Source organism: Prionailurus viverrinus, chromosome C2, assembly GCF_022837055.1.
Source record: "Prionailurus viverrinus isolate Anna chromosome C2, UM_Priviv_1.0, whole genome shotgun sequence".
NCBI classification, from domain to species: domain Eukaryota; kingdom Metazoa; phylum Chordata; class Mammalia; order Carnivora; family Felidae; genus Prionailurus; species Prionailurus viverrinus.
Window position 1 is genome coordinate 32695292 of NC_062569.1, and position 13106 is coordinate 32708397.

The 13106-nt window shown below is 44.4% G+C and overlaps 1 protein-coding gene across 9 annotated transcripts in view; it reads left to right on the plus strand.

Annotated features, from left to right (window-relative positions):
- Window positions 1-13106, plus strand: part of IL20RB (interleukin 20 receptor subunit beta) — a 60472-nt gene that overhangs the window by 19889 nt on the left and 27477 nt on the right. For 7 of the 9 annotated variants that reach the window (XR_007155809.1, XR_007155811.1, XR_007155810.1 and 4 more), the window contains exons 2-5: window positions 3497-3623; window positions 5101-5291; window positions 9328-9452; window positions 11223-11373. Coding sequence is in view for 5 of the 9 variants with exons in the window: in XM_047876022.1 (XP_047731978.1) it covers window positions 3497-3623; window positions 5101-5291; window positions 9328-9452; window positions 11223-11373 (594 nt within the window). In the remaining 4 variants the exon portion in view is untranslated. Of the gene's footprint in view, window positions 1-2046; window positions 3263-3423; window positions 3624-5100; window positions 5292-9327; window positions 9453-11222; window positions 11374-13106 lie in introns of those variants that run through there. The other 2 variants (XM_047876027.1, XM_047876024.1) reach the window with 2 other exon arrangements.

The following is a 13106-nucleotide window of genomic DNA, read 5'->3' on the forward strand; positions in this document are numbered from 1 at the left end:
CTTGAAATCCTTGACCAGCATTGTGGAGTTTTCTCTCTACAGATCCTAGATATGTTCTATACCTAAGATTTATTACTATTTCATTTTTTTGAGTGATTGTAAATAGCATTTTTAATTTTGGTATATAAATGTTCATTGCTAATATATAGAAATACAATTAATTTTTTATGTTTATCTTGTATCCTATAATAATACTTGTTAAACTCAGTTATTAGTTGTAAGAGGTTTTTGTTTTTGTTTTTGCAGATTCTGTGGGATCTTCTCTTTTTTTAAGATTTTATTTTATTTTTATTTTTTTTCAAGTGTATTTATTTTGAGAGAGAGAGAGTGCACAAGTGGGGGAGGGACAGATTGAGAGAGAGAGAGAGAAAGAGAATCCCAAGCAGGCTCGATAGTGTCAGCACAGAGCCCAGTGTGGGGCTTGAAGCCACAAACTGCAAGATCATGACCTGAGCCAAAGTCAGATGCTTAACCAACTGAGTCACCAAGGCGCCCCTTTATTTTTTTTAAAGTATTCTCTGCACCCAATGTGGGGCTCACCCTCACAATCCTGAGATAAAGAGTCGCATGCTCTACTGACTGATCCAGCCAGATACCCTCATTCCATGGGAATTTCTACATAGCCTATCATGTCATCTGCAAACAGGGAGAGTTTTATTACTTCCTTTCCAATCTGTAATGCCTTTTACTTCTTTTGTTTGATTCATGACAGTTGCTAGAACTTTCAGTATTATGTTGAATAAAAGTGGTGATTTCAACTACATGGTTGGAACTCGAGGGTATTATGCTAAGTGAAATTAGTCAGAGAAAGACAAATATCATATGCCTTCACTCATATGAAGACTTTAAGACACAGAAAAGATGAGCATAAGGGAAGGGAAGCAAAAATAATATAAAAACAGGGAGGGGGACAAAACATAAGAGGCTCTTAAATATGGAGAACAAACAGAGGGTTACTAGAGGGGTTGAGGACGGGAGGATGGGCTAAATGGGTAAGGGGCATTAAGGAATCTACTCCTGAAATCATTATTGCACCATATGCTAACTAACTTGGATGTAAATTAAAAAAAAAAAAAGTGGTGAGAATGAACATCCTTGCCTTGTTCTTGATTTTAGGGGGAAAACATTGAAGTCTTTCACCATTAAGTAAGGTATTATAAGTAGGTTTTTTGTAGATGGTCTTTATCAAATTGAGATAACTCCCTGCTGTTCTTTTTTTTTTTTTAACGTTTTTAAATTTATTTTTGAGAGAGAGAGAGAGACAGAGCATGAGTGGGGGAGGGGCAGAGAAAGAGGAAGACACAGAAGCCTAAGCAGCCTCCAGGCTCTAAGCTGACAGCACAGAGCCTAACGTGGGGCTTGAACTCACGAACTGCAAGATTATGACTTGAGATCATGACTTGAGCCAAAGTTGGATGATTGAGCCACCCAGGTGCCCCTTCCTGCTGTTCTTAACATGAAGAGAGATGTCTTCTTTTTAAAATCATGAATGAGTGTTAGATGTTATGAGTACTTTTTCTGTGTCAATTGATATGACTGTAGGATTTTTCTTCTTTAGCTTTTTGATATGGTGGATTACATTAATTGATTTTCAAATGTTGAACTAGCCTTGCGTACCTGGAATAAATTCCACTTTGTATGGTGTATAATCTTTTTTATACATTATTGAGTTGGGATTGCTAGTATTTTGTTCAAGATTTTTGCATCTAAGTGCATGAGATATATTGTTCTGCTGGTTTTTGTTTTTGTTTTTGTTTTTTAAATTTTTTTTTTCAACATTTATTTATTTTTGGGACAGAGAGAGACAGAGCATGAACGGGGGAGGGGCAGAGAGAGAGGGAGACACAGAATCGGAAACAGGCTCCAGGCTCTGAGCCATCGGCCCAGAGCCCGACGCGGGGCTCGAACTCACGGACCGCGAGATCGTGACCTGGCTGAAGTCGGACGCTTAACCGACTGCGCCACCCAGGCGCCCTGTTTTTGTTTTTAAAATATATACTATCTTTGATTTTGGTTTCAGGGTAATACTGGCTTCATAAAATAAGTTGGAAAGTTCTTTTATTTTGTGGGAAGAGGTTGTATAAAATTGGTGTTAATTAAAAAAAATTTTGGCAGTGTTCTCCAGGGAAACCATTGCCTGGAGATTTCAGTTTTGAGAGTCTTAAAGTTATGAATTATAGCTGTATATTTACATAGCTATGTGATACCCATATATCTGACTAGAGAAATATTTTGAATACTTTAGCAGAGGAAGGATGTCAGAGAGAACCATGCCCCACCCTCTTGTGCCACCCCACAGCAGCTGGCTCTTTTCCTTTTCATCCCTGGGGTGATTGCAAAATTGAGTGGGGAGGGTAAGAGGCCTTCCTGTGGGTACCCCAGGTGTTCCCTTGTAGGGCAGGTCGTGGATGCCAAGAGTAGGATGGAGGTGTATCACTGGGGTCCTACATTAGAGAAGCAAGGGCATCAGCCCCCCATCCCCTCATGGTCACAGGGCTTGATAATGAACAACAGGTGCCAATCTGGACACAGGCACAGAGATGAAAAGGCCCCTGGTGAGGGCCCCAGTTCCCCCCACACTGTGCTACTGATGTTATCACTGTGGTTGTAACAGCAAAGGGAGGCAGGTGTTAGGGACTAAAAGAGAGGTGTGTCAAAGTGGGAGGAGAACCACAGCAGAAGATCCAGACTGCACCCTTGGCTGCATGCAGGGATGAATCCCAGGACTGCCCACCTCCTTAGGAGTGCAGCTTCAGTTTCACAGGTCTCTTTGATTCTGTGTGAAAACCATAGACCCACTGTGTGCACACCCTGGGCACACCACACACCTGTGTGAGCAGATGATTGTGTCCCAGCTGCCTCAGGGGCCTGCAGTCTGCCTGGAGTGGAGTCTACCATCTGGCTTGGTGCCCTTCTGGATTGGACTCCTTCCACAGCAGACCTGAGCCTGTATTTCCCAGCTGGCAGCTGACTCCCCATTTGACTTTTGGGGGATGTGAAGGGATGTGCTTTGGTACCTGAGTGGCAATAGTGGAAGGAGGTAATGAGAAAGGGGCCGGAACCTGCATGGGTTTAGTCACATGGTCAGTGGCAGAGTCAAGGCCTGCATCTAGGTGGATCTGACATAAGAGTTGTAAATAATGTGCTTTAGTTTTCTCATTTATACAGTGGAGAAACCAATGGTCCTTACTTCACAGTATGATCATGAGGATTAAGTGAGATAATCATGTAACAATGTAACACATGGCCTAGATAGAACATGGTAAGTGCTTAATAATATCAGCCATTATTATTACTAATGTTAATATGCCATTTATCACCAAAGGCAGAATTACAATGACGATAGCAACAATTTAGCATTAATGCAAGTATGATAAAATTAGAATTGTTTCAGTTTTATTAACATGTGAGGCCTTTCATTAGATACTAATTTGAAGCTGTGACATTCCCCTGATATGAGTCCAAGTGTCAGCCTGTCTAACTACCTCAATCCCAGATGGAGTGGCCATCCTGCCTGCCCCTCAGAACCTCTCTGTACAATCAACCAACATGAAGCATCTCTTGACATGGAGCCCAGTGACGGTGCCTGGAGAAATAATATACTATTTCGTCGAGTACCAGGGGTGAGTTTGATTTGTTTTGTTTTGTTTTTAATTTTTCTCCCTTAAAGAGTAGTTGATTCCTGGAGATACAGTCGTCATGCCAGAGCTGAAGGAGGCTTGGTGAGCCCAGGGATAGATTATTTTCCACGATCTGCCTCCTCTGTTTGCATGGGCATTGGGACAGTTGAAGAAGCAAGGGAAATTGTGCTGTAGATTTTACAGTGAGCTCTCTGGGAATACAAGTGTGTATAAACACATTCTGGTAGAGCTTCTTTTCAACAGTGAGCCAACTGTCCAATTCTAAAGAAAATCTTAAGAAATGAGTTTGGCTCTGACTTGAGGTGGATAAATCATTGGAGTCACAGATCTTTTGGAGGTGGGGGAGGCCTCAGTTTTCCTGACTATGATCTTGCCTGTAGGAGCCAAAACAAATCATGATCCTAAAGATTAGCAGGACCTGGGGTTAGGCAGGATCTACTCTTCTTCAGGTGCCCAGGCTCTGAGAGCTCTTGAGAAGAGACAGGGACACAGAAGGCTCTCAATATGTTTCATTAACAGTAAATACACACTGAACACCTATGTGTGTAGACATTTCTCTAGGCTCAGGGGTACAGATGACAAAATTTCTAGGTATAGGGAGCTTCCATTTAGAAGAGGAGACAGACAGTAAAATGGTAAAGAATCAAATACACTAGGTCTACACTGTCCAGTGTGGTAGCACTAGACACAGATTGCTACTTAAATTTAAATCAGTTAAAATCACATTAAAGCATCTGTTTTTCAGTCATACGAGTCACATCGCAAGTTCTTAATAGCCACATGTGACTAGTGACTACCATATTGAACAACACCAATATGGAAAATGTTCTATCGGGCCGCACTGCTCTAGGCGGTTTCAGATATGTTTAAGCCAGTATCTGAAGGACAGGAGGAGCATTGTGAACAGCAGGGATGGAACATTTGAGCCACAGTGAACAGGTAGTCACAGGTCCTAAGGTAATAAGAGCTCAGCATGGGAGGAATGGCAAGGAGGCCAGTGTAGAGGGAACATCATGTTTAGGGGCAGAGAAGGCCAGAGAGTGTTGCAGGTCCCAGGGAAGAGTTTGGATTCTGTTCTAAGTGCTTTGGAAGCCATTAAGAAGAGAAATGTCACGATCTGTTGAGTGATGAATGGTTTGAAGAACACCAGAAGTGGAAGCTGAGTCAGGAGACCACAGCAAAGCCAGGGATGAAAGTAGCCAAGATTCAGGGGGTGCTGTGGAGATGGAGAGGCCAGGACAGATTGGGGTTTATGCCTAGGTTTCCCTTGTCCCGTGATAAAAGGAGTAAGAAAGTATGGATGGTGGGTGAAGGAGGTGGATGGAGGAACTGAAGAAAGGAGCAAATGCTTCTTTTGCTGATCCATAAAAAGCAGGTCAATGAGGCAGTTACTTGCACCCATCATTGAGCCTAGGCAGAAGGGGCTGGTATGACACGATGTCCTCTTCTCCTTGGCCAGAGAGTACGAGAGCCTGTACATGAGCCACGTCTGGATCCCCAGCAGCTGGTGCTCACCCACCAAAGGTCCTGAGTGTGACATCACTGATGACATCACTGCCACTGTGCCGTACAATCTCCGTGTCAGGGCCACCCAGGGCTCAGAGACCTCAGCCTGGAGCACCCTGAAGCCTCCCTTCAATCGAAATTCAAGTAAGGCACTTCTCTTCTTACTCCCCCATCCCCATTGGCCTCCCCTTCAGGAACCAAATTCACTGAGAGTTTCAGAATTCTTGTTAGCATCAAATTAGCGTTAACACAAACAGTCCTAACTGGTCCATTTATTTATTTGTTGTAAATGTTTATTTATATTGAGAGAGAGAGTGGGTGTGCATGTTTGGGTGGGGGAGGGGCCAGAGAGAGAGGGAGAAAGAGGATCTCAAGCTGATAGCCAAGAGGCCGATGCAGGGCTCCATCATGACCTGAGATGACATCGAGAGTCAGATGCTTAACCGACTGAGCCACCCAGATGCCCCCTAACTGGTCCATTAAAAAAAATTGTCAACCGCTAAAATAAATAAATAAATAAATAAATAAATAAATAAATATTGCCACTGCTTCCCACATGCCCTCTCATTTTGGAAGAGACTTTGGAAGTCATTCCTGGCTGTCCCTGTCAGGGTCTGCAGGTGGTGGGGAACATGGAAGGATTGGGTAGAAATCAGAACATGAGGGAGGCCAAGGTAGAAGGGGCTGAAGAAGGTGAAGACAGATTTGAAGGGGAAGTTGGCCCTCTAGAGTCAGAGTGGTATGATTCAAATCCTAGCTCAGCCACTTGATAGCTGGCTCCCTGCCTTCTCACCCATAAGAAGGGCAACAGTTTGCCTCACTGGGTAGTTGTGGGGACCATATAAGGTGTACTATGTAAGTGTTCTGGGCAGTGCTGTCCTATCATAGCACTCAGCTACTGGTAAGTGTTATTATTATTATTACCTCGGGGATGCCCAGAGTCGAGAGCCAGAGAGCCGAGAAGGGAAGAGGTGGGGGCAGGAGTGAGACCCCCAGAATGGGATATCAATAGGAATTTTGGTGCAAAATGTGGGCTTCTCTGCCCAGGCCTCTTTCCCCAGGCACTGAGAGCAGATACCGTGGGGGCAGTGGGATCCCAGTATGAGGCACTGGCGGAGGCTGAGGGTCACTGGAGGGTGCAGTGCCCAGGCAGCACCCAGCACCACCTCTCTCCAGCTCCTAGAATCCTGGGACTATAGCCAAGACCATCGCTGGGGACTGGCAGCTATTGTTGGAAAGGAAGGCATAGGTCAGATGGAGATAAGAAAATGCTTATAAAACTATGTGGGCAATGGTGTGCAGTAACAACTTGTGCTTGAGAGGCCCTGTGTAAACAGGAAAAGGTCTTACTGCAGGAGCAGCTGAGGAACAGGAAGGAGCCTCTATACCTGCACCAGATGGTAGAAGATGTCATCCTCTGTGATCGCTGCGTAGGTGGAGTTAGCTACAGATTTAGGATGGAATCATGACTCCGAAAGGGGTATTAAATCTGTTCTTTTGCCTTTGAAAAGGGCCACCCTAACTTCTCCCCAGGCATGTGAAAAATCTTGTTTTAAGGCTCTTCTGAAAAAGCTCTCTTACTCTTAAGGGGAGGCCTTATTTAAAAAATTTTTTTTTCATTGATGATTTATTTTTGAGAGAGAGAGACAGACAGAGTGTGAGCGGGGGAGGGGAAGAAAGAGAGAGGGAGACACAGAAGCAGAAGCAGACTCCAGGCTCTGAGCTCTCAGCACAGAGCCTGACGCAGGGCCCAAACCTATGAACGGTGAGATCCTGACTTGAACCGAAGTTGGATGCTTAACTGACTAAGCCACCCAGGTGCCCCAGTTAAGGGGAAGCCTTGTTGAGAGTAGAGGTTCTTAACCTTGATTGCACATTCCAGTCACAGCAGAGCTTTAGAACCACATGTCTGGGGCCCATCCCCAGAGAGTCTGATTTAAATAATCAGTGTGCATTTTGTTCACTGGGAGTTTGTAACTTCCTCAGGTTGTTCTCATATATAGCTAGTTTTGAGATCAACTCATACAGAGACTAAATATCCCCACACAAGAGTCTAGAAATATGGAAAGGCATGGTCTCAAATTCCGGCCACTAACTATGTAATTCTGGGCAAGTCATATAACTTCTCTGACTTCTCAATTACGTCACCTGTACCACCTTCCTAAGCTTGCTGGATGGATGAAATGAGATAAGTATGTAGAATGTACAGGACAGAAGTTCCTGCCCCAACACTGTCAAAAAATTCTCCTCTGAACTGAAATGACTTTAGGTCATTTTCTCTAATTCTATTCTCAATAAATTTGGAGAAGAGAGGATCCAATATTAATCATGTTTACTTAAAACTGAAGCTTCTGAACTGGTTATGTTTTGCAGTTGGTCCGTGACTTCCCGGTTCTCCTGTCCACTATCCAGGCAGCTCTTCAAATGCTAGGAAATGCTTTGCTCTCCAAAAACTCCCTCTTAGGAACTGCCTTTCCTCTGAGTATCCACTGACCTCAGTGCAGGGGGATTTAGCCCAGAACACACACCACTGTACTTCCCAAGCCAAAGCCAACCATTGGGGTGGCCCTTCTGGTCATGCAGTGTCTAGATTTGATAGGCAAGTATGGACCCGTCATCAGCGGCCAGGGACAGGAGGCTGCCTATGTGCACCCTTCTGTCCTCGGTCTGCTGATGGGTAAAAATCCACAGGGGCTGCTCCTGCCCTGTTTGGGATCCAACCATATGAAAGATGGGAGTTTGTGCTTAAGCTGTAATTTCTGGAGTTGATTACTGGAATTTGTAAAGCCCTCTGACTTTCCAGCATCCCTAGTAAGAATACGAGATGAAGAATTCTTGGACCAAGAATAGAATGGCCAACCTGTCCACAGGTTGCTGATTTCCTGATGCTTAAAGGCATCAGCAGCCAGTATATATCACTGATTTATTTGAGTTACAGTGATACACATGTCCCTGTCGGGTATGTTCATTCCAGGGGCGCAAAGAATGGACCCAACTGTTCAGTATGGAACTGAATTCATGCAGGTGTTTGGCAAGCATTATGAAATAGCATCTGCTCACTTAGATGAGTCAAGGTGAGGAGAAATTTCTGCCAAAAAAGTAAAAAGAAGAACATGGATTATAAAATTTTAAAACAGAGGGGTGACTGGGTGGCTCAGTCGGTTAAGCGTCCGACTTCAGCTCAGGTCATGAACTCATTGTTTGTGAGTTCGAACCCTGTTTTGGGCTCTGTGCTGACAGCTCAGAGCCTGGAGCCTGCTTCAGATTTTGTATCTTCTTCTTTCTCTGTTCCTCCCCCGCTCACACTCTGTCTCTTTCTCTCTCTCTCTCAAAAGTAAATAAAGATTAAAAAAAATAAAATTTTAAAACAGAAAGAAGTGTTTATCTGAGTACTGAGTCACTTTTCTTGAGTATGTATGCCTCCAAAGAACAGAGCAGAGGACTTTATTATGGTCAAGGAGAAGAGTGAAAAAGAGAATTATAGTAAGTCTTTGTCGTTAAAAAATTTTATTTTGCTCATTATTCAAAAAGCATTTACTGAGCACCTGCTAAGTACAAGAGAGTATTGGTATACAGAGGTCCCCCTAATTTGCAGGGGGATATGTTCCAAGCCCCCCAGTGGATGCCTGAAACTGAGAATAGTATCAAATTCTATATATACTATGTTTTTTCCTGTATGTGCATACTTATGGTAAAGTTTAATTTTTAAATTAGGCACAGTAAGAGATTAATAGCAATAACTAATAACAGAAGAACAATTACAACAATATGCTGTAATAAAAGTTCTGTGAATGGGGTCTCTCCTCTCTTAAAGTACCTTAATGTGCCATACTGGCCCTCCTTCTTGTAGTGATATGAGATGGTATAATGCCTAAGGGATGAGATGGAATGAAGTGCATGACATGGACACTGACGTAGCGTTAACTACTGATCTTCTCATTGTATATCAAAAAGAGGACCATCTGCTTCCCTCCCCACCACAAGTACCTGAAACCATGGCAAGCAAAATCTCAGACACGGCAGATGATGGTACAGTTTCTGCGTGCTGGGAAGTGACATCACAGCCCTCCCTTCCCTACAACCCTAGCATGTTTCTACTGATGACTTGGTTCTGGTCTCTCAGGACAGAAATCATTCCTGTCTGGGGCTGGCTCTGATTCTCCCCCTGTCTTGCCAACAGCCATCCTTACCCCACCTGGGATGGATGTCACCAAGGACGGCTTCCATCTGGTTATTAAGCTGGAAGACCTGGGGTCCCAGTTTGAGTTCCTTGTGGCTTACTGGAGGAGGGAGCCTGGTGCCAAGGTGAGACTTCCGGCCTTGGCCTTGGAGTTGGGCCTCAGGGATGGAGTCACAGACCTCTGAGAGGTGGGCGAGGAAAGCCGGCCCCTAAAGTGCTCACTGTCTGGGGGTGGCCTGAGCATGAACAGGCCTAGGTGGAGGATGGGAAAGGAGAGATGGGAGTAGACTGACAATCCTAGAGGCTCCTCTTGAAAGAATTGCTTTGGTCTACCCCACGCTTTGGCTTGGAGCCTTCTCGGGCCAGATTTGCTGAGGTGTGAGGGTTGCCTCTTTGCCCTAAACTCTAACATAGTACGATCCATAATATCTTTCAGTGCCTTTCTCATTCCTCATCAGCCTGTCTCCTCAGCCATTCTCCCTAAAGTATGTTTAGGTACAGCAGACCAGAGTGTTCTAGATTATATAGATGATTTAAAAAGCATATGAGACTGGCACAATCCTCTTAAGGGCGTGTATCTGGGTAGGGTGCAGAAGTTGGGGCAGAGAGCCAGGAACTGGCTTGTGAATAAACCTGTCTAATTAGTGGCCAGTTGGCCACCAAGAATGCCTAGATGGGGCACTGCCCCATCATACTGTGGGATAGTTGCTGCAGACTGGGTTGGGTGGGATGTTGGCACTCCCAGAGTGAATGGCCAAACAAACAGAAACAGCAGAAGGGCTGGAGCTCGGGTGGGAACTAAGGGATAGCCAGACCCACCAGAGACCCCACCTAAGATGACTTACAAAGGCTACTGCAGGCAGCATGAGGGAAACAGCCTTCATTATAAATCTGGATAGGAGGCAGCAGAGAGCTTTCACAGAATCTATGAACAGAGCTGTCCGAGGGTGCCCCTGACCTCACAGCAGTATCTGGGGGGCCAGGCACATGCCCTACCATCTACTCAACAGGGGCTGTAATTTGGGTATTTTCCCCTGAAAAGTGACATGTGTAGGTGGGGCAGGCAATAACAATGGTTTCCAGTATTTACTTGTGCTGGGTCAGGGCCCAGTGGCAGGACATGGCATTGCCAGCCAGGCAGAGGGAGTAGTATGGGGATAGATCAGGGCCTAGGCAGGAGGGAGCATGCAGCTCCCTCAGATTCTTTGGGATGGAGCCCATTCCCCACCCTTGGAAACTGGCAGGGCCAGTGCTGAGAGAGGAGCATGTACTCTGAGTCATTGGGGCTTGGCCCAGACAAGCCTCTACAGGTACAAATGTGGAGCACAGGCCTCACCAGGTGGGTGGAGGTAGAGGGGTATACAGATGGGTGGACAGATGGGTAAATAGATGGATGGGTGAGGAAGCATATCCTACTGGCTCCATTGCTCTTGTGAACTGATCACTTTGGCTACACTGGCCATGCCAAGTCCCCCGGCTCAGTCAGATTTCTGAACTTGAGGTGTTTGCACAAATGTTATCCTGTCAGAAAGAACTTCCCTAACCACTCTGTATAGTCCCTTCTCATAATTCTACCTCCTTGCCCTACTTCCTTTTTCTTCACAGCTCTATCACCACCTGCCATGTGGCCTATAATTGTCTCTGTCCCCCATGTAAGCTCCATGAGTGCAGGGACTTTATTTTTTTCAATGCTATGTCTCTTTGCCTACAATAGTACCTGGCACATAGTAGGTACTTAATAAATACATGAGAATGAATGAATGAATGAATAAATGAGAGGGAACATTTTATATGCATCTCAGAAAGGAAATATCTAGAACTTTACTTCCTTGGCTCTTCTTGCCTTGTCCTGTCCTGCTTCCCTCAGGGTGTAACTGTTTTCTGGTCTCCTAAAGGAACATGTCAAAGTAGTGAGGAGCAGGGGCATTCCGGTGCACCTGGAAGCCATGGAACCAGGGGCTGCATACTGTGTGAAGGTCCAGACATTCGTGAAGGCCATCGGGAGACACAGCCCTTTCAGCCAGGCAGAATGTGTCAAGGTGCAAGGTACGGATGGCTTGCCTGTTTCCTGGAGTTCTACATAGGTGAAGGCCCCTCCTGGTGGATGCTGGGTTGTCTGCTGGGTTCCTTTAGTTCTGAGTTTGCCCTAGGTTTCACTGCCCTGCCCCCGAGCTGGGTGGGTTTCTGTGGTGAAAGTGTACTTTCCTGTAATTCTCTTAGAAGCAAGATTTCACCTTGGGGCTTGTTGGGGTCACTTGAGCAGCTGTCTAGAACACTTTCCTCCTGAAAGCTCCCTAGGCCTGAGGCCAGATGTTGCAAGCACTTGTGAACCAGGGTGGGCTGAGGGTGCCAGAGAGGTATGAGAGTCAAACCTTGCAAGGAGGCACCCCACTGTATATCACCGCTACTTTCAGCTGGAAGGGACTTGATGGAAAGTCTACAGAATCCTCTGGTTTGACCTAACTTTTTTCCCTTGACTTTTTTATAGTCTAAAACTTACAGTGTTAAAAAAAAATCCTTTGAAAAGAAACAAAACAATACCCCATATCCCACGATTCTGCCACTCAAGCACCACGAATGACATTTTTGTGTAACGTTTTCATCTTTAAATAATTATTTTAAAAATTTAGTACTTTCATATGATTCAAAAAATGTAAGATACATGTGGAAACTCTCCTTTCTACTTCTCTTCCCCATCCTTGCAATTCCAGCCCCTTCCCTATAGGTATTCATTTCTTGTATACCCTTCTAAAGACTTTTAAATACATATACAAGTAAATGAAAATCAAAACCACACTCAGATATCACCTCACGCCAGTCAGAGTGGCCAAAATGAACAAATCAGGAGACTATAGATGCTGGCAAGGATGTGGAGAAACGGGAACCCTCTTGCACTGTTGGTGGGAATGCAAATTGGTGCAGCCACTCTGGAAAACAGTGTGGAGGTTCCTCAAAAAATTAAAAATAGACCTACCCTATGACCCAGCAATAGCACTGCTAGGAATTTACCCAAGGGATACAGGAGTACTGATGCATAGGGGCACTTGTACCCCAATGTTTATAGCAGCACTCTCAACAATAGCCAAATTATGGAAAGAACCTAAATGTCCATGAACTGATGAATGGATAAAGAAATTGTGGTTTATATACACAATGGAGTACTACGTGGCAATGAGAAAGAATGAAATATGGCCCTTTGTAGCAACATGGATGGAACTGGAAAGTGTTATGCTAAGTGAAATAAGCCATACAGAGGAAGACAGATACCATATGGTTTCACTCTTATGTGGATCCTGAGAAACTTACCAGAAACCCATGGGGGAGGGGAAGGAAAAAAAAAAAAGAGGTTAGAGTGGAAGAGAGCCAAAGCATAAGAGACTGTTAAAAACTGAGAACAAACTGAGGGTTTATGGTAGGTGGGAGTGAGGGGAGGGTGGGTGATGGGTATTGAGGAGGGCACCTTTTGGGATGAGCACTGGGTGTTGTATGGAAACCAATTTGACAATAAACTTCATATATTGAAAAAAAATACATATACAAATAAATGAGAATATATATATATATATATATATATATATATATCCCTTTATTTTAGCACAAATGGTAGCATACTTGATGCACTGTTCTGGATCTTGTCTTTTTCACATTATATATCTTATAGATTTTTCCATATCAATAAAGAACTTTTTCGTCCTTCTTTACAGCCTCACAGTATATAGTTGTGTGTATATGTGACTAATTTAACTAGTCCTTCATTGATGGACATTTAGGTTTTTTTC